Raw genomic sequence first — 24,674 nt, 5'->3', positions numbered from 1 at the left:
GAGACCAGGCCATGGCCGGGTGGTAAAGGCCAGCCAGGGTTAAGTGGATGCTGTGGATGGTGGGGAGGCGGGGCGGGGGACAGACCGCAGGAGAGCCCTGTCAGTGGCTCTCAGTCAGGGAAAGGCCAAACCCCGGGAGGATGGATGGTGGACGGTCTCACGGGGGGTGGCAATGGGGGCAGGGAGAATGGCCGGGGCAGGGACAGCACAGAATCTGTGGGCCGGGAGCTCAGCCCCACAGCAGCACGAGGTGGACCGGTGGTCCGAGTGGTCGCCGCCAGGGGCAGGTAACGCTGCTAGCACGTGGTGCCTGGGTCTGCCAGCGGGCTGCCCGGCAAGTCGGCAGCAGGCAGGGGCCGGCCGCGGCCACTCGCCCGGAGATCCGGGAGGCACAAGGCTGGGGACGGCATCCTGGGACGTCTCGAAGGGATGCGCACGGCTCAGGATGCTCCGGACAAAGTCGGAGGTCACTGCAGTCACCACGCTCAGCACAGTCACGCTCACCGGGACCACAGAAAGGGCAGATGTGTTCAGCCGGACTTCAAACAGTGTGACCATGAACAGTACGATCACCCCAACGGGACCGTGAACAGCAAACATATGCTGACCAGGACCACAAACAGCAGTGCCACGCTTGGCCGGACCTTTACCAACGTGACCGTGAATAGTATGACCTCGCCACCGAGACCGTGGACAGTGCAACCAAAAATACCAGGGCCGCAACAGCAGGAACACTCTCACCAGATTCATGAACAGCACAGCCAAATTCAGACAGACCACGAACAGAGTGACCAAGAGCAGTATGACCAATCCACCAGGACTGTGAACAGCAAAACCACAAAAACCAGGATCATGCACCGCACAGTGGCGCTCACCGAGAGGGTGGACAGCACGGCCACGTTCGGCCGGACCTCTAACGATGTGACCACGAACAGTATGGCCACACCACTGGGACCTCAGACAGCAAAACCGCAGATACCAGGGCCACACTCAGCGCAGCCTTGATCACCGCAACCATGGACGGCACGGCCATGTTAGGCCGAACCTCGACAAGTGTGACCACGAGCAGTGTGATCGCCCCACCGGGACCCCGGATGGCAAACCACAAACATCGGGCCAGGGAACAACAAAACCTCCAACACCGGGACCATGAACAGCACAGACACACTCACTCATACCACTTACCGTACAGACATGCTCACCGGGACCACGAATAGCACAGCTACTTTTGCTGGACTTGGAACAATGTGACCTGGGACCACCCCTCCGGGACCACAAGACCGTAATCACAAACATCGTGACCGTGAACAACAAAAGCACAGATGCTGGGACCACGAGTAGCACAGACGCACCGACTGGGACCCCAGGCAGCACAGACATGCTCACCAGGAACACAAACAACACGGAGTTGCTCTTTGGGACCATATGCGGTAATGGACGTATTCACCGGGCCCGCACTGGGCAGGACCACTGACAGGACCATGCACTGCAGTGGATGACAGGGACACGTCTAGGCCCCGAGTCCGGCTATCCCTCCGCACAGAGTAATGACCATCAGTGCAGACTTCCCAGAGACCCCCTCACAGATTGGCCCAGCACACAAGATCATCTGGCCAATCCCCCTGCCTCTGGGCAAGGCGGCCCCTCCCCTACCCCAAGCGGATCTCTTGGGCTGAGACCCCCCGATCTGCACCCTGTCCCCAGCATCCACTCTGCCTCCTGAGCCTCTTCCAGAGGGAGTCATGGGTGGCCCATCCCACCAGGCCACACTCTCAGGGCCACGCTCACCGGGCCAAGCCTATCAAACTACGCCTCCAATATTAACATAACCCTGAACACGGCCTAACGGTCCCACTCACCTCTCCCCATCCGGGGCCAGGACTGACTTTCCCTTCACAAGATCCAGACCCAGAACTGACCCTCCCCTCACGCCATCCCAGGCCAGGACTGACTTTCCCTTCACAAGATCCAGGCCCAGAACTGACCCTCCCCTCTCGCCATCCCAGACCAAGACAGATCCTCCCCTCACCCCATCCAGAGCTGGGACTGACCTTCCCTGCCTGCTTATTAACTAGGAACCCAGATGACCTCTTCCCTGGCCCCAACTGAGCAGTTATCTAACAACTAGCTACCCCCATTGTGTGAATAAAGCTGAGTTTATTGCCTGGGTCCCCACAGACTCTTGCCCCTGTACAGAGCACCACTCTCTGCCAAAAGACCCCCCAAATCAAAAAAGAGCCAGGAGTCCAGTGCCCAGAGTCCAGGGCAAATGCAGCAAAGGGTGGGACCTGGGGGCTCGAGCCTGTGAGATCAAGAGAGCCCCCGCCTCACTCTCAGGCTCACATTTCCTCTGCTGTGGTTCATGTGAGTGCCACCCAGAGGCTGGGGCCACATTGGGTACTTCTTTCTATTTATTTATTTATACTATTCATTCAATAGTATTTTTTGAGTGCTTACTATGTGCACAGCACTGTACTAAGTGCTTGGAATGTGCAATTCGGCAACAGATAGAGACAATCCCTGCCCAGTGACGGGCTCACAGTCTAATCGGGGAAGACAGATGGACAAAAACAAGACAACATAATCATGATAGATAGAATCAAGGGGATATACACCTCAGTAACAAAATATATAGGTAATAAAAATACACACACAGTGCTGAGGGGAGGGGGAGAGGGAGGAGCAGAGGGAAGGGGGCTTAGCTGAGGGGAGGTGAAGGGGGAAGGGGGAAGAGCAGAGGGTGGAGAGGGAGCAGAGAGGGAGCAGATGCCCAGACTGTCCACTGCGAAGGCACGGCTGTGTGACTGTGGGCAAGTCACTTAACTTCTCTGTGCCTCAGTTCCCTCATCTGTAATATGGGGATGAAGACTGTGAGCCCCACGTGGGACAACCTGATTCCCCTATGTCTACCCCAGCATTTAGAACAGTGCTCGGCACACAGTAAGCGCTTAACAAATACCAACATTATTATTATTATTATTAGCTTAGTATGTGCTGGCATGCTTGGCACATAGTAAGCGCTTACCAAATACCAACATTATCAACATTATTATTATATGCTTGGCATGACCATTCACTAGGCAAAAAGAGTTTCTCTTTGGCCCTGTGCTTGTCTGGAATGGATGGAGAAGGCCCAGGCCACCTCATGAGGTGAGGTGGGCAGCTCCTCCCCGATCGAAGCAGGACTTTTGGGCAAGTTCTTAACGGTACAGACAAGTCAATCTCACTATTTTCTCAAAACCCTTCCAAACTTTAAATAACAGCTACTATCTAGGTTTCCCTAGAAACGGTCCCCCACACACGCCTCAGGGATTTCTCTACCTTAACCATCACTGGTACTTCAACATCAGAGGTATTTACTGAGCACTTCCTATATGCAGAGCACTGTGCTCCTTCCCTCTGCTTCTCCAACAACACTGTTCAGGGCCAGGATTGACCTCCTCCTCATACCATTCGGGGCCAGCAATCGATGGCATTTATTGAGTGCTTACTAGGTGCAGAGCACTGCGCTAAATGCTTGGGAGAGTAATAATAATAACGTTGGTATTTGTTAAGCGCTTACTATGTGCAGAGCACTGTTCTAAGCGCTGGGGTAGATACAGGGTAATCAGGTTGTCCCACGTGAGGCTCACAGTTAATCTTCATTTTACAGATGAGGTAACTGAGGCCCAGAGAAGTGAAGTGACTTGCCCACAGTCACACAGCTGACAAGTGGCAGAGCCGGAATTCAAACCCATGTCCTCTGACTCCCAAGCCCGGGCTCTTTCCACTGAACCACGCTGCTTCTCTACAGTATAAAGTACAGTATAAAGAGTTGGTAGGTACATTCCCTTGCCCATTATGAGCTAACATCCATGGGGAAACTAGGCACTGACTCCTCAAATAACTGCTTCCTCAGGTCCACTGCTCTCTTAGTGCCCCTTAAGCAAGTAGCAGGGCCTAGGGATAGAGCATAGGCCTGGGAGTCAGAAGGACCTGGGTTCTAATCCCAGCTCTGCCACTTGCCTGCTGCTTGACCTTGGGTAAGTCACTTCACTTCTCTGGGCCTCAGTTCCCTCAGCTGTAAAATGGGGATTTCTGGGAGCCCCATAAGGAGGGATAGGGACTGTGTTCAACCTGAGTAGCCTGTAATAATAATATTGGGGTTTGTTAAGTGCTTACCATGTGCAGAGCACTGTTCTAAGTGCTGGGGTAGATACAGGGTAATCGGGTTGTCCCACGTGAGGCTCACAGTCTGCATCCCCATTTTACAGATGAGGTATCTGAGGCACAGAGAAGTGAAGTGACTTTCCCACAGTCACACAGCTGCCAAGTGGCAGAGCCGGAATTTGAACCCATGACCTCTGACTCCCAAGCCCGGTCTCTTTCCATTGAGTCACGCTGCTTCTCTGTATCTACCCCTGGGCTTAGAACAATGCTTGACACATCATAAACGCTTAACAAATAGCATTATTATTATGTTCTCTCATCCGAGAGCATCCTGAGCCAAAGATGAAGCCACTCCCCCTCCTGTGGCTCTCCCACTCCCTTCATCTGAGCCTGAAGGGGCCCCCAGGCCAGAGCCTGGAGAGGGAAGGGAAAGAAGTTGCGCTTGAGGGTGGCTTTTAGCATAGGTGGGGGCTGGAGCAGGGGAGCGGTCCCCCTTAGCTCGGGACCCCAGGCCTTCAGCCCCAAGGGCCCTCACGTGTCAACACCTCCCAGGACCTAGTGTGAGTCTTCCCCGGTTGGGGTGGGGCCCCACACACCCAATCTCCTTGTCAGCCACACCCTCACTCATGGGTGAATTTCACCAACAGTGACTGCCAGGCTCAGCTTCATCCCACTGACACTAGTCAGTTGATCGTATTTGAGTGCTGACCGTGTGCAGTGCTCTGTACTGAGCGCTTGGGAGATACACTATAACAATAATAATGTTGGTATTTGTTAAGCGCTTACTATGTGCAGAGCACTGTTCTAAGCTCTGGGGTAGATATAGGGTAATCAGGCTGTCCCACGTGAGGCTCACAGTCTCCATCCCCATTTTGCAGATGAGGTAACAGAGGCACAGAGAAGTGAAGTGACTGGCCCACAGTCACACAGCTGCCAAGTGGCAGAGCCGGGATTCGAACCCATGACCTCTGACTCCCAAGCCCGGGCTCTTTCTACTGAGCCACACTGCTTCTCTTAAACATTCCCTGCCCACAACAAGCTTACAGTCTACTTAGAGGCTCAGTGGAAAAAAGCCTGGGCTTGAGAGTCAGAGGTCATGGGTTTGAATCCCAGCTCTGCCACTTGGCAGCTGTGTGACTGTGGGCAAGTCACTTGACTTCTCTGTGCCTCGGTTACCTCATCTGTAAAATGGGGATTAACTGTGAGCCTCAGGTGGGACAACCTGATTTACACTGTATCTACCCCAGTGCTTAGAACAGTGCTCCGCACATAGTAAGCGCTAAACAAATACCAACATTATTATTATTATTATTCTAGGTAATCAAAAGTCTCAGGGTGGCAGGTGGTAGGGTGGTGACAGCCACCTTTCGGCCCACCATAGATAGGTGCCCGCCTCCTGGCCTGCTTCAGGCAGCCATGTCCCAGCCCACTCCAGATGGGCACCCACCTTCCAGGCTGCCCTAAGCAGATGGTTGTCTCCTGGCTTACCTCAGACAGACGGCCACCACCCATTCGGGCCCGGCGGGTGCCCGTTGCAGTGCCCATATTTGCTTCATGGTGCTTCCATTCCCCCACCCCCGATATCAAAAAGTCTCAGCCACAGAGTTTTAATGTAGAGAGCGGGGCGAGGGGAGGTGGCACGGCGCAGGCAGATGGGCAGTCTGGCGGTGCGGGCAACAGCAGTAGTAGCAGACAGGCAGGTAGGAGGTGGAGGTGGAGGAAGCAGGGGGCCCAGGGTCAGGGAGCCCAGCTCTGGCCTTGGAAGCCAAAGCCCAACCACAGGCTCAGTCCCAGGAGCCAGAGTCCAACCCGGGCCCCGGTCCTGGCCCCAGCCCCGGCAGAAATAGCCCAGCCCTAGCTCTAGCCCCAAACCCAGGGGAAAGGGCCCCTCCCCCTGCCCCCCCACCAAGTTCCAGAGGAGCCTCAACTCCCACTGAGACTCACTGGGAAAGAGGGAAAAGTTTGCCTCCTTCTTGTTCCCCAGTGTCACTTGGGCACCATCCCTCCTCTCCCTTCCCTCTTTCCCTTCCTTTAAATCCAGATCATCTACCTCTACCACCCACTCTAGTTATTGGTTACCACCATCTACCACCGCCCCCCAGACTGCTCCTCCAATTTTTGGAACCTTTCCGATCCTTTCCTCACATTCCTTCTCTCTTTCTTCATCCCTTCACTGATCCTTGGGGACTTCGATGTCCACGTGGATGATGCCGACAGCTCTTCCGCTGCTCGTTTCCTCTCACTCCTTGACTCCACTGACCTCCCGCTCCATTACACTTCACCCACTCATCAGTGTGGGAGGCTCCAGAGAGGGGCCGTGGGAGAGGGCACTCAGCCCCGACTCCCACCATCCTGGAGTGGTCAGCCTCCCGGGAAGAACCCCGAACCAAGGGCACCCCACTGAGGTTGGGCATCGCTTTCCCCGGAGGTGAGTCGGGGGGTTTCCCCCTCACCTATAGGGGGGCGAGGGTGGGGGTGTACCTTGGAGCAGATGCCAGTTCACCAGAGGCTGAGCTGGAAACTGGGTTTGGTTAGTATAGGGGCACCTCCCTGGCTCCCCTTGCCTCCCATCCCCCTGGTCCCGGCACTGATACCATGGTCCCAGGACCGGCTGGGGCCACCCTGGATCAGAAGGATCAGCGCAGGCTAACTCAGAGGCCCTGGGGCTGCTCCTGGTTCATCGCTCAGTTAGATCTGCGGGTTGGTGCCACAGGACCATGTCAAATTCATTCAATAGTATTTATTGAGCGCTTACTATGCGCAGAGCACTGTACTAAGTGCTAATTCACTTGGTCATTCATTCAATTGTGTTTATTAAGTGCTTACTGGGTGCAGAGTATGCTACAACAATAAAGAGTGACAATCCCTGCCCTCAACGAGCTCACAGTCTAGACGGGGAGGACATGCCAGCACTGTAGACAACCCCATCAGCCTCCCTAACTCACAAGCCCATAATCTTCATTTTGTCCTCTGCTCATCTGTATCATTCCACCCATATACTCAATCTGTCACCAAATCCTGTCAGTTCCACCTTCATATCTGCCCTTTCCTCTCCATCCAAACTGCTTCCACATTAATCCAATCACTTAGCCTACCCTGCCTTGTCTACTGCATCTGCCTCCTCGCTGATCTAATGTTGGCTTAGTCAGGGAGGGCCTCTTGGAGGAGATGTGCCTTCAATAAGGCATCGAACAGAATCTCCTCACAATCGGCTTATAAAGCAGTCAATCAACTCATCCCATCCTCTCTCAACCCGCTGCTCTCCTACTACAGTCCAGTCAGCGCACTTAGCTCTAATGACAACCTACTTTCTGTACTTTGATCTTCTCCATCTCGCCATCGACCTCTCACCCACATCTTGCGTCTAGCCTGGAAGGCCCTCCCTTTTCACATCCAACATACATTTATTCTCCCCGCCTTCAAAACCTTATTAAAAGCACATCTCCTCCAAGAGGCCTTCCTTTCCTCTTTCCCCTCTCCCTTCTGTGTCGCCCTTGCACTTGATTTGCTCCTTTTATTCACCCCTCCCTCAGCCCCATAGCATTTAAAATAATAATGATGGCACCTGTTAAGTACTTACTATGTGCCGAGCACTGGGGTAGATACAAGGTAATCAGGTTGCCCCACGTGGGGCTCACAAGTCTTAATCCCCCATTTTACAGATGAGGTAACTGAGGCACAGAGTCACACATAGGTAACTGTGCCCAAAGTCACACAGCTGACAAGTGGCAGATTCGGGATTAGAACCCACAACCTCTGGATCCCAAGCCTGTACTCTTGCCACTAGGACACATGTTAAAGTCTGTCTCCCCCTTACACTGTAAACTCGTTATGGGCAGGGAGCATGTCACATTGTTATACTGTACTCTTCCAAGCACTTAGTACAATCCTCTGCACACAGTAAGCACAATAAATACAATTGATTGATTCACTGACAGATGGGCATTTGCTCAGCAGTTTGCACTGGGCACTAAGCACTAGGGGAGACTCAAATCAGTCAGGCTGGACAGTTTCTCTCCCACTTGGGGCTCGCAGCCTAAGTAGGAGGGAGAATAGGTATTGACTCCTCATTTTACAGATGAGGAAACTGAAGTACTGAGAAGTGAAGTGACTTGCCCAGGATGGCACAGCAGGCAAATAGCAGAGACTGGAATCCAGGTTCTCTTTTGCCCCAGGCCCAGGCTCTTTCCATGACCCTCCCAGACTGGGTCATGCTCCAGCCCCAAGTAACCCAACCAACCCTTCCTACCCTGTACACTCCCAAACGACTCCAATCAATCCCTCAGTTCGGGACCCTCAGTTCCTAACCAATCACTCCCAACCAGTGCCCCTAGCTCTCAACGAACCACTCAGTAGCTCCAACCAACCCTAAGCAGAGCCCCCAGCGTTTAGCCAGTCCCAATCAAACTCAAACAGAGCCCTCGGGTCCTAACCAGCCACCAGCCAGCCCCAACCAATCCCAACCAGCCCTGACCAACCTCAATCGGCCCCAACCAACCCCAGGCTGCATTTCTGCAGCTACAATCAGAGGCATGGAGGGGAGGGGCAGCAGAGCAGCGCCTGGATCGGGTCCCCGCAGCCCAGCGTCTCCTCCCTGCCCCAACCTGGGGAGTCGGGCCCACGTCCGGCCATCGGCAGTACGTCCAAACGCCGGTCCACCCAAACCGCGGTCTGGGCCTCCCTGGGTCAGCAGCAGGGCTGGCATACAAAGACCCCCGGGGCTGAGCCAGGCCGGGTCACCGATGCAGATCCACGAGAGGCAAGGTCAGAGTTTACGGAACCAGGGAGAGGGTGGACAGGGTTATAATGGACTTACTGCTCTCCAAATCTCCCCCTCGGGGCCCACCCTGTAGCTGGAGGGTCCAGCAGGTCCAGCACGAGACCAGGGAGTCAGAAGTGTCAGATGGTCTGGGCTGGGTAATAATGTTGGTATTTGTTAAGCGCTTACTATGTGCAGAGCACTGTTCTAAGTGCTGGGGTAGATACAGGGTAATCAGGTTGTCCCACGTGAGGCTCACAGTTAATTCCCATTTTCCAGATGAGATAACTGAGGCACAGAGAAGTGAAGTGACTTGCCCACAGTCACACAGCTGCCAAGTGGCGGAGCTGGGATTCGAACTCATGACCTCTGACTCCCAAGCCCGTGCTCTTTCCACTGGGTCCAAGGGGGAGAGTGAGGAAGGAAGGATGGTCCATGAGGATGGGTATCCAGGATGCCGTTAGACTCTTGGTGTTGTCACAGACGGAGTCCTGGGCTGGATGGGGCAGAGCTGAACCAGAAAAGACTCCTGGACTTTTATGAAACAAAGGATAGTGCCGGGGGGGGGGGGGGGGGGGGCAGGTGTGGGAGAGAAAGCGGAAAAGATAAAAGCCAGGAGGAGGCATGAACCAGGACAGAGATAAGGAGGGTGGGGAGCAGGGGACAGGGTAATGGCTAAGATAAGCGGCTAGCCTGGAGAGAGGATCGCTGGGAGGACAAGTTGGGATGTTGGGCGGGGGGGGGCAGTGGGGGCAGTCTGCGGGCCACAAATGGAACCAGAGAAAGGACATGGCCCAACAGAGTTTGGGCTTCTAGAGGCCTGGCTCCTCCCACCTGAGGCTGATTGACCCAAGGGAGACGACACACCGTCACCATCTGGCCGGGGGAGCTTCTCAGCATCTGTTGTCAGGTATTCTACCTGGGCCCTCGAGGACTGTGGGCATCTGGGCCACCCCCGAACGGCACTGGACTTTCAGTCCCCCTCCAGTTATCGCCCTATCTCCCTACTACCCTTCCTTTCCAAAATCCTAGAACGAGTCATCTACAATCGATGCTTAGAATTCCTTAACTCCCATTCTGTCCTAGACCCCCTCCGATCTGGCTTCCGTCCCCTCCACTCTACCGAGACTGCTCTCTCTAATGTCACCCATGACCTCCTTCTTGCCAAATCCAATGGCTCCTACTCCATTCTAATCCTCCTTGACCTCTCTGCTGCCTTTGACACTGTCGACCATCCCCTCCTCCTCCATACCTTATCTCACCTTGGCTTCACGGACTCTGTCCTCTCCTGGTTCTCCTCTTACCTCTCTGGCCAGTCATTCTCGGTCTCCTTCGCTGGAGCCTCCTCCCCCTCCCATCCTTTAACTGTTGGAGTTCCTCAAGGGTCAGTTCTTGGCCCTCTTCTGTTCTCCATTTACACTCACTCCCTCGGTGAACTCATTCGCTCTCACGGCTTCGACTACCATCTCTACGCAGATGACACGCAGATCTATATCTCCGCCCCTGTCCCCTCCCCCTCCCTTCAGGCTTGCATCTCCTCCTGCCTCCGGGACGTCTCCACCTGGATGTCGGCCCGCCACCTAAAACTCAACATGAGCAAGACTGAGCTCCTCATCTTCCCTCCCAAACCCGGTCCTCTCCCAGACTTCTCTATCACCGTGGATGGCACGACCATCCTTCCCGTCTCTCAGGTGTCATCCTTGACTCGTCTCTCTCGTTCACCCCACACATCCTATCCGTTACCGAGACCTGCCGGTTTCACCTCTACAATATCGCCAAGATCCGCCCTTTCCTCTCCACCCAAACGGCTACCTTACTGCTACGGGCTCTCGTTATATCCCGGCTAGACTACTGTGTCGGCCTTCTCTCTGACCTCCCTTCCTCCTCTCTCACCCCACTCCAGTCTATTCTTCACTCCGCCGCCCGGCTCATCTTCCTGCAGAAACGATCTGGGCATGTCACTCCCCTTCTTAAACAACTCCAGTGGTTGCCTATCAACTTCCGCTCCAAACAAAAACTCCTCACTCTAGGCTTCGAGGCTCTCCATCACCTCGCCCCTTCCTACCTCTCCTCCCTTCTCTTTCTACCGCCCACCCCGCACGCTCCGCTCCTCCGCCGCCCACCTCCTCGCCGTCCCTCGGTCTCGCCCATCCCGCCGTTGACCCCTGGGCCGCGTCCTCCCGCGGTCCCGAAACGCCCTCCCTCACCTCCGCCAAACTGATTCTCTTCCCCTCTTCAAAACCCTACTTAAAACTCACCTCCTCCAAGAGGCCTTCCCAGACTGAGCTCCTCTTCTCCCTCTACTCCGTCACCCCCCCCTTTACCTCTCCGCAGCTAAACCCTCTTTTTCCCCTTTTCCCTCTGCTCCTCCACCTCTCCCTTCCCATCCCCACAGCACTGTACTCGTCCGCTCAACTGTATATATTTTCGTTACCCTATTTATTTTGTTAATGAATTGTACATCGCCTTGATTCTATTTAGTTGCCATTGTTTTTACGAGATGTTCTTCCCCTTGACTCTATTTATTGCCATTGTTCTTGTCTGTCCGTCTCCCCCGATTAGACTGTAAGCCCATCAAACGGCAGGACTGTCTCTGTTGCCGACTTGTTCATCCCAAGCGCTTAGTACAGTGCTCTGCACATAGTAAGTGCTCAATAAATACTATTGAATGAATGAATGACTTGAGATTTGGTGTGTGCGGGGCGTCCGGTCCGCAGCCTGGGAGACGCCCACTGAGTGTGGACGTCCGACAGGAGGTTGAGGAGCAGGGCGCCCGGGGACCAGCCGTCCCCAGCCACATTTTCTGAGCCCTGATGCCAGGCCTTGTGCCCAGAGGGCGAATGACAGGAGTGAAGGCGGCATCCCTGCTGCAGAGGGGCGGGCCTCCGCATGCTGTGAGGGGACAAGTCTACCCCTGGCGTGAGGGAAAGGCAGGGTAAATGTCAGACCCAGGTGACTGAACGACACGAACACTGTGTTGACTGGTGGAAGGTCAAAAGCAGAAGAGTGGTCACTGGATTCTGCTGCCCCAGAGTCTCCCGCCCACCATCACAGACAAGGAAAATGGACAACCACTTCCCTAGGAGAGTTGACAGAAAAGTGTGGCTGGCCCCCCCGCAGCCTTTTCCCTTCACAAGAGACTCCAGTGAGAAGACCCTAGGGAGCGACCAGGCCAGGTCCCTGGCTCCCCCAGGACCCGGGGGAGGTGGGCTCTCCTCTCTGACCCACACAGGATCCACTCAAAAACTGAGGTTTTATTAAGCCAAGGAGCCGTGACAGCTCGAGGAGCCAGGTCGGACCCTCCCCCCTCACACAGCTGGGGGTGGGGGGGGTCCGTAGGCCGGGTCGTACCCTTCCCCTCCCACAGCCCGGATGAGGCCTGCACGCTAATCAGCTGCGTGTCTGCGGGGATGGAGTCACCGACCCCAAGTTAGACTGGGGCAGCCTTGGGAGTCAGGCTGGCTCAGGCTGGGGAGGGAACAGGCCACCGGTGCCACGTGCAGAGGGCAAGGGGGTGGGGCTCGAGGGCCACCGCAAACATCTGAGCATAGAACCCCGGGGACCGGGGAGCCGGTTGAGCCGCGGCTGCCAGAGGGTCCAAACGGTAAGGCCTCGGGCTGTACTCTGTGGCAGGACTGTAAGCCCGTCAAACGGCAGGGACTGTCTCTATCTGTTGCCGACTTGTTCATCCCAAGCGCTTAGTACAGTGCTCTGCACATAGTAAGCGCTCAATAAATACTACTGAATGAATGACCAGGTCCGGTCCCCCCGTCAACCACCGGGGCCGGAGCCGGGCCGTGGGGGCCGCAGCCTCCTTGGTCAGGCTGGGCCGGAACTGGGCCTGCCCAGGTCCAGGCGGTGGATGCCCTCCTGTCCGTCACAGCGCGTGGTGCCCCGGCCGTCCTGACAACCACCGGGGTTGGGGCCGGCTTGAGGCCTCCTCGGTCACGCCGGGTTGGAGCCGGACCTGCCCGGATCCAGGCGGTGGACGCCCTCCTGCTCGTCGTAGCGCGTGGGGCCCCGGCGCAGGTGCGGCTCCTCCTCGCGGTACCAGTGCTGGGGGCTGAAGTCCGGAAAGAACGCGGCCATCTCTCTGTGGGCCGACACCTCGGAGTCTGCCGAGGGAGAGGCGTGACACGTCCGGCCTGGGGGACTCTGGGCCCGCAGGCAACCCCCGACCCATTTTGCTCACCTGGGGCCGGGCCCCTAGTGCAAACAATCGCATGGGGCTCTCCCCGCCCCCACCCCCACCCCTGAGCCCGAAGCCCACTCCTCTTCCTCCGGGACCGCCCAGACCTGCAGTCCCACCTCTGCTTCTCTAAGGGGAAAAGGGTCGGGGGTGAGGTCGGGAGAACTGACCGGAGCCGTGGACGGTGTTGCGGGTGTCGGTGAGGCCGTAGCTCCCGCGGATCGAGTCCGGGGCCTCGTGTCTGGCTCGAAACACCTTGGTGGGGCCCAGGAGCGCTCTCCATTGCCGGACGGCGTCCACGCGGGCCAGGATGTAGGCCCGCGTCGGCCCGCTGCCGCCAGAGGACACCGCGTCAGCGATTCCCGGGGCGGTGGGGGGAGGGGCGGGGCCGGCCCTGGGTGGGTTCAACGTTGAGCCCAAGGGACCCCTGGCAGAAGGAGGCCGAAGCTGGGGGGGCTTGGGCCCGGTCCCAGCGTCGTGCTGGCCCGGTCTAGGCCCGGTTCCGGTCCCACTCCCACCCCTTGGTGCCGACTGGACCGAGCCCAGTCCCGATCCCGTCCTCACGAGCGGTGCCCTGCTGAGTCAATGCCCGGCGCGGCCACACCGTGCCTGCACTCTGCACCCCAACCGGGGGACGGCCCAGAGAGGGGGCAGAGCTGCGGGGGCCCCCTGGACGGCAGGTTACCTGGCCATGAACTCCACCAGCCTCTGGTAGAAGAAACGCCCTGGGACAAGAGAGCACACTGTGAGGGGTGGTGGCGCGGAACACCGTTCCCTCAGCACTCCTGGGCAGGGGGAGGTGACCCCTCCCCACCGATGGTCACGGGAGTCTCCCTCCAACATGGTAAGTGGGGCCGGAACACCTCCTCCCAGCACTCGAGGGGGCCCCCTCCCCACCCCCCCCAGCACTCCTTGGGTGGAAGGGGGAGAGGCGCCCCCACCCCATCCCGCCTGGTCGGAGCGGCCCCCGGCCCCCCCGCACACCTGCGTGCTCCTGGTAGAAGGCCCGGCAGTCTTCCCTGGCCCACAGCAGCTCCCTGGCCCGCACGATGAGGAAGCCGTGCTTCAGGATCCGGTCGCGGACGGCCTGCGCGGGTCCAGGCCCATCGTCACCCCGACGGACACCGCCGGGCTCCTCCGGCGGCCGAGGGGAAGGGGCGGTGTGACGGGGGGGGGGGGGAGGTTGGGGGGAGGGAAGAAGGCCACAGCACCTCCAGGCCCCTTCCAAGGGGGATGCAAAGGGGTTTCTCCCCCTGGAGGCCACAACAGACCCTGGGCCAGCAGCTCTGTAGGGTGGACGCACAGCCCGGCCCAGCCTCCGAGCAGCAGAGACGGCCCCGTCTCCTCCTCCTCCTCCTCCTGCCCCCAACCTCCCGCGGCCCAGACCCCAGCCGGGAACTCTGCCGGTCAGCTGGGGCTCCTCCCCAGCCCGGCCCTTACCGCCACCCCTTTGGTCTCGCACCCAAGGCTCAGGCAGGTCTCTCCCATACAGAACCAACATCCCCTCAACATCACCAAACCTCTGTCCAGTCTTCCCCTCCTCCTCTTCCCCCACCCACTCCTCCAGCAGAAGTCTACCCAAGCTCTGACCCTAGCAGGCAGGGCGACTCTGGGCCAATCAGTCAATGGCATTTGTTGGGTGCTTACTGTGGGTAGAACACCCATTCAATCATATTTACTAAGCGCTTACTGTGTGCAGAGTACTCTACTAAGTGTTTGGGAGAGGCTTCAAAGCTCTCCACCACCTTTCCCCCTCCTACCTCACCTCCCTTCTCTCCTTCTACAGCCCAGCCCGCACACTCCGCTCCTCTCCTCGACCCCTGGCCCACGTCCTGCCTCTGGCCTAGAGTGCCCTCCCTCCTCAAGTCCGCCAAACTAGCTCTCTTCCCCTCCTTGAAAGCCCTACTGAGAGCTCACCTCCTCCAGGAGGCCTTCCCAGACTGAGCCCCCCTTTTCCTCTGCTCCTCCTCCCCTTCCCATCGCCCCGACTCCCTCCCTCTGTTCTACTCTCTTCCCTGCCCCACAGCACTTGAGTATATTTGTACATACTACTCTATTTTATTAATGATGTGTACGTATCTATAATTCTATTTATCTATTTTGATGCTATTGACGCCTGTCTACTTGCTTTGTTGCCTGTCTCCCCCTTCTAGACTGTGAGCCCATTGCTGGGTAGGGATTGTCTCTATCTGTTGTTGAATTGTACCTTCCAAGCGCTCAGTACAGTGATCTGCACACAGTAAGCGCTCAAGAGATACGATTGATGAATGAACGAAGTTGGTAGACACGTTCCCTGTCCTCAAGGAGCTTACAGTCTTGCCACTTATCCTCTCATCATTTCTTCATCCACAACACAGGCATGATCAGTCCATCAGGTGTATTTACTGAGCGCTTTCTCTGTGAATAGCACTTTACTGAGTGCTCGGAAGAGCACAATCGAGTTAGAGGATACGATCCCTGCCCGGAAGGAGCGTACAGTCTACTGTGTGCAGAGCACTGGACTGAGACCTGGAGACAGTACACAATAGTTAGTAAACACGATCCTTTCCCTCAAGGGGCTTATACTGTGCAGAGCACTTGGGATTATATGATAATTAGTAGATACATCCCTGCTCTCCAGGGGTTTACGGTCTAGCAAGGGAGACAAACAGATACACGACAAGTTTGAAGACCCGTACCTAAGCGCTGTGGGGAAAGGAGGAGGGGAAAATACCCGAGGGGTCAACTGATGGAGAAGTGAAGCAGAGAAGGGGCATGGGTTAGTGAAAGAGCCCGGGCTTGGGAGTCAGAAGTGGTGGTTTCTAATCCCGGCTCCGCCACTTCTCAACTGTGTGACTTTGGGCAAGTCACTTCACTTCTCTGGGCCTCAGTTGCTTCATCTGTAAAATGGGGATTAAGACTGCGAGCCCCACGTGGGACAACCAGATTACCTTGCATCACCCCCAGCGCTTAGAACAGTGTTTGGCACATAGTAAGCGCTTAACAAATACCACCATTATTATAATTAGGTGCTGCAGTGCAGTGACAGGAACAGATTGGGGAGCTGAAAGATTAGCTAGGGAAGGCTTCCTGGAAGAGGTGGGATCTCAGAAGGGTTTTGAAGGTGGGGAGAGCGGTGGTCTGTTGGATGTGAAGGGGAGGGAGAGCCCGGCTGGAGGGAGGGCGCGAGCGAAGGGTCCAGGGCGAGAGAGGCGAGAGCAGGGCACGGTGAGTAGGCGGACGCTAGACGGGCTGGGTGTGGTGGGGCAGGAGTGAGGATTAGCTGCGGGGGAGAGAGAAGACCGAGGGTCTTCAAGATGATGGGGAGGAGTTTCTGTTCAAGGCGGAGAGGAATGGGCAGCCAGTGGTGGTTTCTGAGGAGTAGAGAGACGGACCCGGCAGAACGGTGTGTTACAGAAAAGACCCAGGGAGGAGAGTGAAATCTGGACTGAAGTGTCAAGGGGTTGGAGGCTAAAAGTGATAGGACAAGTGTCTGAGGAGAAAGCTGCAGGGAGGCGGGTACGGGGAGTTGTGCGTGTGTGTGTGTAGGGGGGAAGGGTGGGCGAGGTTAGGGCTGCGGATCCAGGGGGAGAAGAAAGGCTGGGCTGGGGGCGAGCGGGTGGGCCGGGGGCGAGCGGGTGGGCCGGGGGCCTTGCCCCAGTCTTTACCTCCAGGATCAGGGGGTGGGCCACGGCGTCAGGCTTGATCAGAGCCAGTGTGAGCTGGAGAGCGCGCGCGCCGCCCGGCGGAAAGGCCATCTTCCCCTGCAAGCAGCGTCCGACCTCATTACCCGGCGGTCACCCCAGTGCCCGGCACCCGGCCGGGGCCACCCACCTGGGCAGGGCCCGCGCTCTCTCTCACGGCCGACCCCGACGGGGCACCCGGACCCCTTTCAGGGCCTCGCACCTGGACAGGTGCTTCTAGAAAAGCAGCGTGGCTCAGTGGAAAGAGCCCGGGTTTGGGAGTCAGAGTTCATGGGTTCGAATCCCGGCTCTGCCACTTGTCAGCTGTGTGACTGGGGGCAAGTCACTTCACTTCTCTGGGCCTCAGTTCCCTCATCTGTAAAATGGGGATTAACTGTGAGCCCCATGGGAGACAACCTGATGACCCTGTATCTACCCCAGTGCTTAGAACAGTGCTCTACACATAGTAAGCGCTTAAATACCAACATTATTAGACTGGGGGCCCATTGCGGGCAGGGATTGCCTCTCTTTTTGCCGAACTGTACTCTCCAAGCCCTTAGTACAGTGCTCTGCACACGGTAAGCGCTCAAGAAATACGAATGAATGAATGAGTGACAAGGTGGGATGAGCAGGTGGTCTGTCTGTTGGGGCGGGGGCGAAGGCGGGGGGAGGATTTCAGGCCGGAGGAAGCCATCGATGGATAGTACAGACCGTGGGCCGGGCGGTACTGGGGTGCAGGACAGGGGAGCGCACAGCAGCGTGGCTCAGTGGCAAGAGCCCGGGCTTGGGAGTCGGAGGTCACGGGTTCGAATCCCAGGTCCGCCGCTTGTCAGCTGTGTGACTTTGAGCAAGTCACTTCACTTCTCTGGGCCTCAGTGACCTCAACTGTCAAATGGGGGTGAAGAGGGTGAGCCCCACGGGGGACAACCTCATCACCCTGTATCCCCCCCCCCCCAGGGCTTAGAACAGTGCTTGGCACATAATAAGCGCTTAATAAATACCACCAATATTATCATTATTAAGAGCCCGGGCTTAGGGGTCAGGGATCATGGGTTCTAATCAAGCTTCCGCCACTTAGCTGTGGGACTTTGGGTAAGTCACTTAACTTTTCTGGGCCTCAATGACCCCATCTGGAAAATGGGGACGAAGAGGGTGAGCCCCACGGGGGACTACCTCATCACCTTGTATGGCCCCCCAGGGCTTAGAACAGTGCTTGGCACATAGAAAGCGTTTAATAAATACCACCAATATTATCATTATTAAGAGCCCGGGCTTAGGAGTCAGGGGTCACGGGTTCTAATCCCGCCTCCACCACTTATCAGCTGTGGGACTTTGGGCAAGTCACTTAACTTTTCTGGGCCTCAGTGACCCCATCTGTCAAATGGGGACGAAGAGGGTGAGCCCCCACGGGGGACCACCCCATCACCTTGTATTCCCCCCCCCCCAGCGCTTAGAACAGCGCTCGGCACGTAGTAAGCGCCCACCAAGTGCCGCCATCCTCCTCCTCCTCCTCCTCCTTCCCCCGCCCCCGCCCGAGGCCGTTACCGTTGGGAGGCGCTGGGCCGCGTGGCCGCCACACGTGCGCCGCGCGCCCCCCTCCCCCGCGCCTGCGCCCTGACGCCGCCCTGGCCACGGGGGTCCTTGCGGCCCTGGCCTCGGGCAGCCCGGCCCGACCGCCTGCGCCCTGACGGCCCCCTGGCCGGGCGGGACCCTCCGCCCAGCGGCGCTGGGCCGCCTCGCCCCCGCCTCGGCCCCGAGCCCCTTTAGGGCCTCGGCCCCGGCCGGCCCGCCATCCCGCCGGCTGGGGACCTTCGGGCCTCCGCGCGGGCAGCCCCGGCCGAAGGGAGTTCTTCGGGCCTCCGCGCGGGGCAGCCCCGCCTGTCCGCCCGTCGGCGCGGGCACGGGGTCCTTCGGGCGTTCTCAGCGGGCAGCCCCGGGGACCTGGCGCCCGTTGCGTAGCAGCAGCAGCAGCGGCCGCGGGACGCGACCGGCGGCGCAGCGGAGAGGGGGACCCGGGGGGGCGGGATGGCCGGGGAGGGCGGGATGGCCGGGGCGGGGGAGGTCGCCGGGCCCCCTCCCTGCCAGCTGGACCAGGACAAGTACGACGACGCCGAGAACGTCAAGATCATCTGCCTGGGGGACAGCGCCGTGGGCAAGTCCAAGTAAGCGGGGGGCGGGGGGAGGGAAAGAAAGAAAGAAAGCAAAACACACCTCCTGCCCAGGTCCGAGGCGGCGGGAGGCATCGTCAGCGCTCAATAAATACCGTGGAATGAGGAGCAGTCCCACGGGCAGGTCCAAGTCAGCAGGGAAGGTGGGGAGGGGAGTAGCCCCGTGGGCAGGTCCAACTAGGGGGGGAGCGGGGGGGAAAAACAGCCCCTGGGCAAGTCCAAGTAGGCGGGGGAGGGGGGAGACAGGGCTCTGGGTAGGTCCAAGTAGACGGGGGCGGGGGGGGGGGACATTCATTCATTCACTAGTATTTATTGAGCGCTTACTCTGTGCAGAGCATTCACTCAATAGTATTTATTGAGCGCTTACTCTGTGCAGAGCACTGGACTAAGCGCTTGGAATGGACAGTTGGGCAACAGAGACCAGCCCTGCCCAGACAATCCCTGTCTAAACGGGGGAGACAGGCAGCAAAGCAAAACAGAACGAAACAAGACAACATCATCAAGATCAATAGAATCGAGAAGATGTAGGTCTCATTAACAAAATAAATAGGGTAATAAAATATCCAGCCCCTGGGCAGGTCCAAGTAATAATAATGTTGGTATTTGTTAAGCGCTTACTATGTGCAGAGCACTGTTCTAAGCGCTGGGGGAGATACAGGGTAATCAGGTTGTCCCACGTGGGGCTCACAGTCTTAATCCCCATTTTACAGATGAGGTAACTGAGGCACAGAGAAGTGAAGTGACTCGCCCACAGTCACACAGCTGACAAGTGACAGAGCTGGGATTCGAACTCATGAGCCCTGACTCCAAAGCCCATGCTCTTTCCACTGCGCCACGCTGCTTCTCAGTAGAGTAGAGGGGGGATGGGGGGGAAAACAGCCCCTGGGCAGGTCCAGGTAGGCGGGTGGGGGGGGGGGAACAGTGCTTAATAATAATAATGTTGGTATTTGTTAAGCGCTTACTATGTGCCAAGCACTGTTCTAAGCGCTGGGGTAGACATAGGGGAATCAGGTTGTCCCACATGGGGCTCACAGTCTTAATCCCCATTTTAAAGATGAGGGAACTGAGGCACAGAGAAGTTAAGTGACTTACCCACAGTCACACAGCCGACAAGTGGCAGAGCTGGGATTCAAACTCATGAGCCCTGACTCCAAAGCCCATGCTCTTTCCACTGAACACATAGGCGCTTAATAATAATAATAATAATAATAATAATAATAATATTGATGGCATTTGTTAAGTGCTTACTAATAATAATGTTGGTATTTGTTAAGCGCTTACTATGTGCAGAGCACTGTTTTAAGCGCCGGGGGAGATACAGGGTCATCAGGCTGTCCCATGTGAGGTTCACGGTCTTCATCCCCGTTTTACAGATGAGGGAACCGAGGCACAGAGAAGTGAAGTGACTTGCCTACAGTCACACAGCTGACAAGTGGCAGAGCCGGGATTCAAAACCATGACCTCTGACTCCCAAGCCTGGGCTCTTGCCACTGAGCCACGCTACTATGTGCAAAGCACTGTTCTAAGCGCTGGGGAGGATATAAGGTGATCTGGTTGTCCTATGTGGGGCTTACAGTCTTCATCCCCACTTGACAGATGAGGGAACTGAGGCACATAGAGGTTAAGTGACTTGCCCAGAGTCTCACAGCTGACAAGCGGTTGAGTTGGGATTAGAACCCTTGACCTCTGACTCCCAAGCCCGGGCTCTTTCCACTGAGCCACGCTGCTTCTCATCATTATTATTGTGAGTAAAAGGAGCGAGTCAGGGTGACACAGGATGGAACGGGAGAAGAGGAAAGGACGCCTAGTCAGGGAAGGCCTCTTGGAGGAGGTGGGCCTTCAATAAGGCTTTGAAGAGGGGGAGAGTCATTGTCAGATTTCAGGAGGGACGGCGTTCCAGGCCAGAGGCAGGACGGGGGTAATGGGTCTGGGTTGAGATAGATGAGATAGAGGCACAGTGAAAAGGTTGGCATTAGTGGAGTGAAGCGCACGGCCTAGGTTGTAGTAGGAAAGTAGCGAGGTGAGGTAGGAAGGGGCAAGGTGATGGAGACCTTTAAAGCCGAGGGTGAGGCGTTGCTGTTTTCTGCGGAGGTGGATGGGCAACCACTGGAGGTTCTTGGAGGTTCTTCAAATTGGGTTGGCCCTGACAGCGGGGAGGGGGGTCTCTGTGCTTGCAGGCTGATGGAACGCTTTCTCCTGGATGGATTGTATCTTTCAATGCCACAATTCCTCTGCCTCAGTGCACTGTCCCACGTACCCCCCCGCCCCACCCCGGGACCTGTCTGTCCCTCTGCCCTGCCCCAGTCCTGTCTGGACCACTCCTCCCCGCAGCCCCAGTCCCAACAGTCCTACCCCTGACCCGCTCCTGGTAACCCCAGCACTGACCCTCATCCTGGCCCACCGCCCCATCCCTGTCCCGGCATCCCCACCCGCCGCGTCCGCCTGGCCGGTCCGGATTGGACGTTCCCCGTCGGCTCCTTAGCCGGATGCAGCCAGCCCCAGCAGCTGTCCACCTTCGCCCTGACCCTCTATAAGTACACGGCCACCGTGGACGGCAAGACTGTCCTCGTGGGTAAGACAGTGGGACCGGGCTGCGGGGGGTGCCCAGAGGCGGAGGGCGGGGGGGAATCAGACCAAACCGAGGAGGTGCCCAGGGTGGGGGGAGCCCAGAGAGGCTGTGAGGGGTGCCCGGGGTGAGGGGAGACCAGGCCAGGCTGCAGAGGGCACCCGGGCTCTAGGATGGAGCCAGACTGTGATGCAGGGAGCAAGAGTGATGCCCACCCTGGGCACTGACAGGCCTTGGATAAGGAGAAAGTCTCTGTTCTTATCACCATGGCCGCTGCTGCCCCCACACCTGACCTCCCCTATGGCCAAGCTCTTCCCCATAGTCCCCTCATCCTAATCCCTCCCCTGCCTGGGCTTCTACTGGGACAAACAGTCATCCCTGCCCCACTTGGTCTGGCCCCACCTAGCCTAGACCCCACCCACCCCCACACAAACCAAACCCTGCCATACCCCCACCCAGTCCAGCTCCACCCTGCCCCATCCAGTCCAGCCCCTTTTGCTTGTTCTGCCCAGTTGGGGGAGGTCCTGGGGTGCCCAGTCCAGCCCCTTGTTCCTGGTCCGCCCAGGTACGGTAGGCCTTGTGGTGCCCAGTCCAATCCCTTTTGCCCAGTCTGCCCGGTTGTGGTAGGCTCCGCGGTATCCACTCGAGCCCTTTGTGCCCCGTCCGCCCGGGTGGGGTAGGCCCCGGGGCCCCAAGAGTCGCCACTGTCTTGCAGATTTCTGGGACACGGCAGGCCAGGAGCGGTTTCGGAGCCTGCACGCCTCCTATTACCACAAGGCCCACGCCTGCATCATGGTGGGCACCAGGGACCTGGCACCCGGGGGCCGGGACACGGGAAGGGGAGGGTGAGCAAAGGCACGGGGAGGGGGTGGATGGCCACTCGGAGGCTATGGCCACGTGGAGGATATGGCCGTGGACTACAGACAGGCCACCGGCCCTGACCGTGAGGGGAAAGCAGCCGTGGCCTAGCCTGAGCCGGGCCAACGGGGACCCCTGGGCCTGGGGCTAGCCACCATGAGGAAGTGGTCTGGTCCAGGGCCCCACTCCTGTATTCATCTCCACTCTCTTCCCTGCGCTCATGGACCTGATCCCCATGTTCTCCCCAGCCTCGTCCCCATGCTCCCCCCACCCTCCTCACGTGTACTCCCCATCCCTGAACTCTGTGGGCTGATGGGGCCGACCCAGCTTGTCCAGCATCCGAGCGTGAGAATTGGGTGCCCGGTCCCAGGCCCGAAGGGGCCAGGGTGCAGGGAGAGGCCCAGCGACCGGGACTGTCCGGGGAGAACCCCTAGAACCCATCCAATCCTCCTTTCCCACTCCGGAATAATGGAGCCGCTGGGATCCAACCCGGCCCCAGTGGGCTGCCAACTTGGCGTCGCCCCGTGAGGGCCTCTGCCGACGGGCCGGCGCCGACGGCACCTCGTTGCCGCCAGGTGTTCGATGTGCAGAGGAAGGTGACCTACAAGAACCTGGGCGGCTGGTACAAGGAGCTGCGGGAATTCCGGCCAGAGATCCCCTGCGTCTTGGTGGCCAACAAGATCGATGGTCAGTGGTCGCCCCCCACCCTCTCGGCCGGTGTGCCCCGCCGCCCCCTGATCCTCCCTCTCCCCCCCGCAGCGGACATGAAGGTGACTCAGAGAAGTTTTAACTTCGCCCGGAAGCTCTCCCTGCCCCTGTACTTTGTCTCTGCTGCCAATGGCACCAACGTGGTGAAGGTGGGGGCTGGGAGGATGTGGGGTCTGGGAGGATGGGGGGGAGGGGAGGCCAGGAGGACCGAGGGGCCGGGGAATGGGGACCGGCCTTGGACTCTGCCCACCCATCTCCTCTCCCTTTCCCACCCCAACCCCACCCCACCCCACGCACACATACTCCTTCCGCTGCTGGATATGCATGCTGGCCATTTTGGGAAGGTCTGTGTTGGGCTCCGTCTTCATAATGTCCCGAAAAGGTAGCCATGCTGACTGACAGGGTCGGGAGGTGCAGGAGGGTCAGTTGACATGACAGTTCGAACCTGCTTCGCTGTGAGGGGGAAGTGGGGATGTGGTCCGAGGCTACAGCCGCTAAAGCCCCTGAGCCAGGGGGCGCTTACCCATCAGTGCAAGACTTATTCAGGCGGCGGGACAGATGGGGACAGGCCCGAGGGGGACCCGGTGGGGTTGGGGACAGGGCAGGACCAGGAGGGTTGAGGCCTGGGGGCGGTCCCAGGTCGTGCAGCCCTTCTCTCAGCAACCCAGTCCTCCCCGGCAGCTCTTCAACGACGCCATCCGCCTGGCCGTTTCTTACAAGCAGAATTCCTCTGACTTCATGGATGAAGTGCTGCAAGAACTGGAGGTGGGCAGGCTTAGGGGGCCGGGCCGGCCTTGCCGGTGAATGTGGTGGAGGATTGGGCCAGCCTGGGGGAATGGGGCTGGGCCAGCCTGGGGAAATGGGGCTGGGGCTGTAGAGCCTCTGCGTAACCTCCTCCAGGACCCACCCCAGACTGGAGCCCTCAGAGCTCTGTGGTGCTGGACCGAGACACTCCCACCCCCACCCCCCACCAAACCCCAGGGCCCCGGGCAGAGGAGGGGGGGTCTCACTCCCAAGGTCCCTCTTTACCCTGCTCCCCCGCACTGCACCGCGCCCTGTGCCCCTCCGGCGTGAGCGGGGCCTCTCCGTCTCTTCTCGTTCAGAACTTTGACCTGAAGCAGGAGGGGCCCTCCCCGGACCCCGGGAGGAGCAGCCCCGGCCAGGAGCCGCAGTCTGCCTGAGGCCGGTCTGAGGGCGGCACCCTCCTCCCCGCCCGCCTGCCCTGGGGGGCTAAAGTCACCAATGCCCGGGAGCCACGTGGTCAGGAGCGGGAGGCTCTGCTGGGGCCACCACCACGGTACAGTCCAGCAGGCCACATTCCACCCTGCCCCACCCTGGCCACTAATACCTAGCCACCTCCCCCCACACCACACACACACAACCTCTCTCCCCACCCCCTAAATTTCCACTGGTCTCCACGGGGGGGATCTCTGGCTTCCTTCCCCACCCAGTGTCAGGACCCTGACTCGCATCGGATGCTCAAAAATAAAATTATTTTTCCAACACGGTTGTAGTCTGTGTGAGAAGAGAACACACCCTCAAGGAGCTCTGGCGGACGGATGGGAGGAGGAGGTGGGGGGCCGGGTTCAGCCTCCCCGTCCCCACCCCAGAAGCC

The 24,674-nt window shown here is 58.2% G+C and overlaps 2 protein-coding genes across 5 annotated transcripts; one reads left to right on the top strand and one right to left on the bottom strand.

Moving 5' to 3' along the window:
• Positions 1 to 12,142: 12,142 nt before the first annotated feature.
• NME6 (NME/NM23 nucleoside diphosphate kinase 6) lies at positions 12,143 to 19,090 on the bottom strand. 3 transcript variants are annotated; one of them, XM_029061072.2, is made up of 6 exons: positions 18,971 to 19,090; positions 16,745 to 16,840; positions 14,082 to 14,184; positions 13,783 to 13,822; positions 13,268 to 13,428; positions 12,143 to 13,023 (listed from the first exon to the last, which is right to left on the bottom strand). In XM_029061072.2, exons 2-6 carry the CDS (start codon positions 16,832 to 16,834, stop codon positions 12,854 to 12,856), a joined length of 564 nt encoding a protein of 187 aa, XP_028916905.1. In that variant the 5' UTR covers positions 16,835 to 16,840; positions 18,971 to 19,090; the 3' UTR covers positions 12,143 to 12,853. The 3 variants fall into 3 exon arrangements, with proteins under 3 accessions (XP_028916905.1, XP_039769581.1, XP_039769582.1); XM_039913647.1 differs by lacking the exon at positions 18,971 to 19,090 and adding an exon at positions 18,305 to 18,507; XM_039913648.1 differs by lacking the exon at positions 18,971 to 19,090 and adding an exon at positions 17,471 to 17,584.
• LOC100091058 (rab-like protein 2A) lies at positions 18,770 to 24,564 on the top strand. 2 transcript variants are annotated; one of them, XM_029061032.1, is made up of 8 exons: positions 18,770 to 18,921; positions 21,105 to 21,134; positions 21,420 to 21,499; positions 22,209 to 22,288; positions 22,927 to 23,038; positions 23,111 to 23,208; positions 23,741 to 23,824; positions 24,163 to 24,564. In XM_029061032.1, the coding sequence occupies exons 1-8, from the start codon at positions 18,785 to 18,787 to the stop codon at positions 24,238 to 24,240; spliced, it is 699 nt and encodes a 232-aa protein (XP_028916865.1). In that variant the 5' UTR covers positions 18,770 to 18,784; the 3' UTR covers positions 24,241 to 24,564. The 2 variants fall into 2 exon arrangements, with proteins under 2 accessions (XP_028916865.1, XP_028916854.1); XM_029061021.1 differs by having other exon boundaries at positions 23,699 to 23,824.
• Positions 24,565 to 24,674: the final 110 nt, after the last annotated feature.

Source organism: Ornithorhynchus anatinus, chromosome 1 (assembly GCF_004115215.2).
Source record: "Ornithorhynchus anatinus isolate Pmale09 chromosome 1, mOrnAna1.pri.v4, whole genome shotgun sequence".
Classification (NCBI taxonomy): domain Eukaryota; kingdom Metazoa; phylum Chordata; class Mammalia; order Monotremata; family Ornithorhynchidae; genus Ornithorhynchus; species Ornithorhynchus anatinus.
Note: the sequence above shows the minus strand (reverse complement) of the source record. Positions and strands in the feature narration are given on the sequence as shown.

What these genes read in the sequence shown, in the direction of transcription:
- NME6 (XM_029061072.2), bottom strand. Translation starts at nt 16,834, where the DNA reads ATGGCCTTTCCGCCGGGCGGCGCGCGCGCTCTCCAGCTCACACTGGCT. An exon ending in CTTCTACCAGGAGCACGCAG is followed by an intron (nt 13,823 to 14,081) that starts GTGTGCGGGGGG and finishes CTCTTGTCCCAG; the next exon opens with GGCGTTTCTTCTACCAGAGG. An exon ending in CAACACCGTCCACGGCTCCG is followed by an intron (nt 13,024 to 13,267) that starts GTCAGTTCTCCC and finishes CTCCCTCGGCAG; the next exon opens with ACTCCGAGGTGTCGGCCCAC.
- LOC100091058 (XM_029061021.1), top strand. Translation starts at nt 18,785, where the DNA reads ATGGCCGGGGAGGGCGGGATGGCCGGGGCGGGGGAGGTCGCCGGGCCC. An exon ending in CGGCAAGACTGTCCTCGTGG is followed by an intron (nt 21,500 to 22,208) that starts GTAAGACAGTGG and finishes ACTGTCTTGCAG; the next exon opens with ATTTCTGGGACACGGCAGGC. An exon ending in AAGTGCTGCAAGAACTGGAG is followed by an intron (nt 23,825 to 24,162) that starts GTGGGCAGGCTT and finishes CTTCTCGTTCAG; the next exon opens with AACTTTGACCTGAAGCAGGA.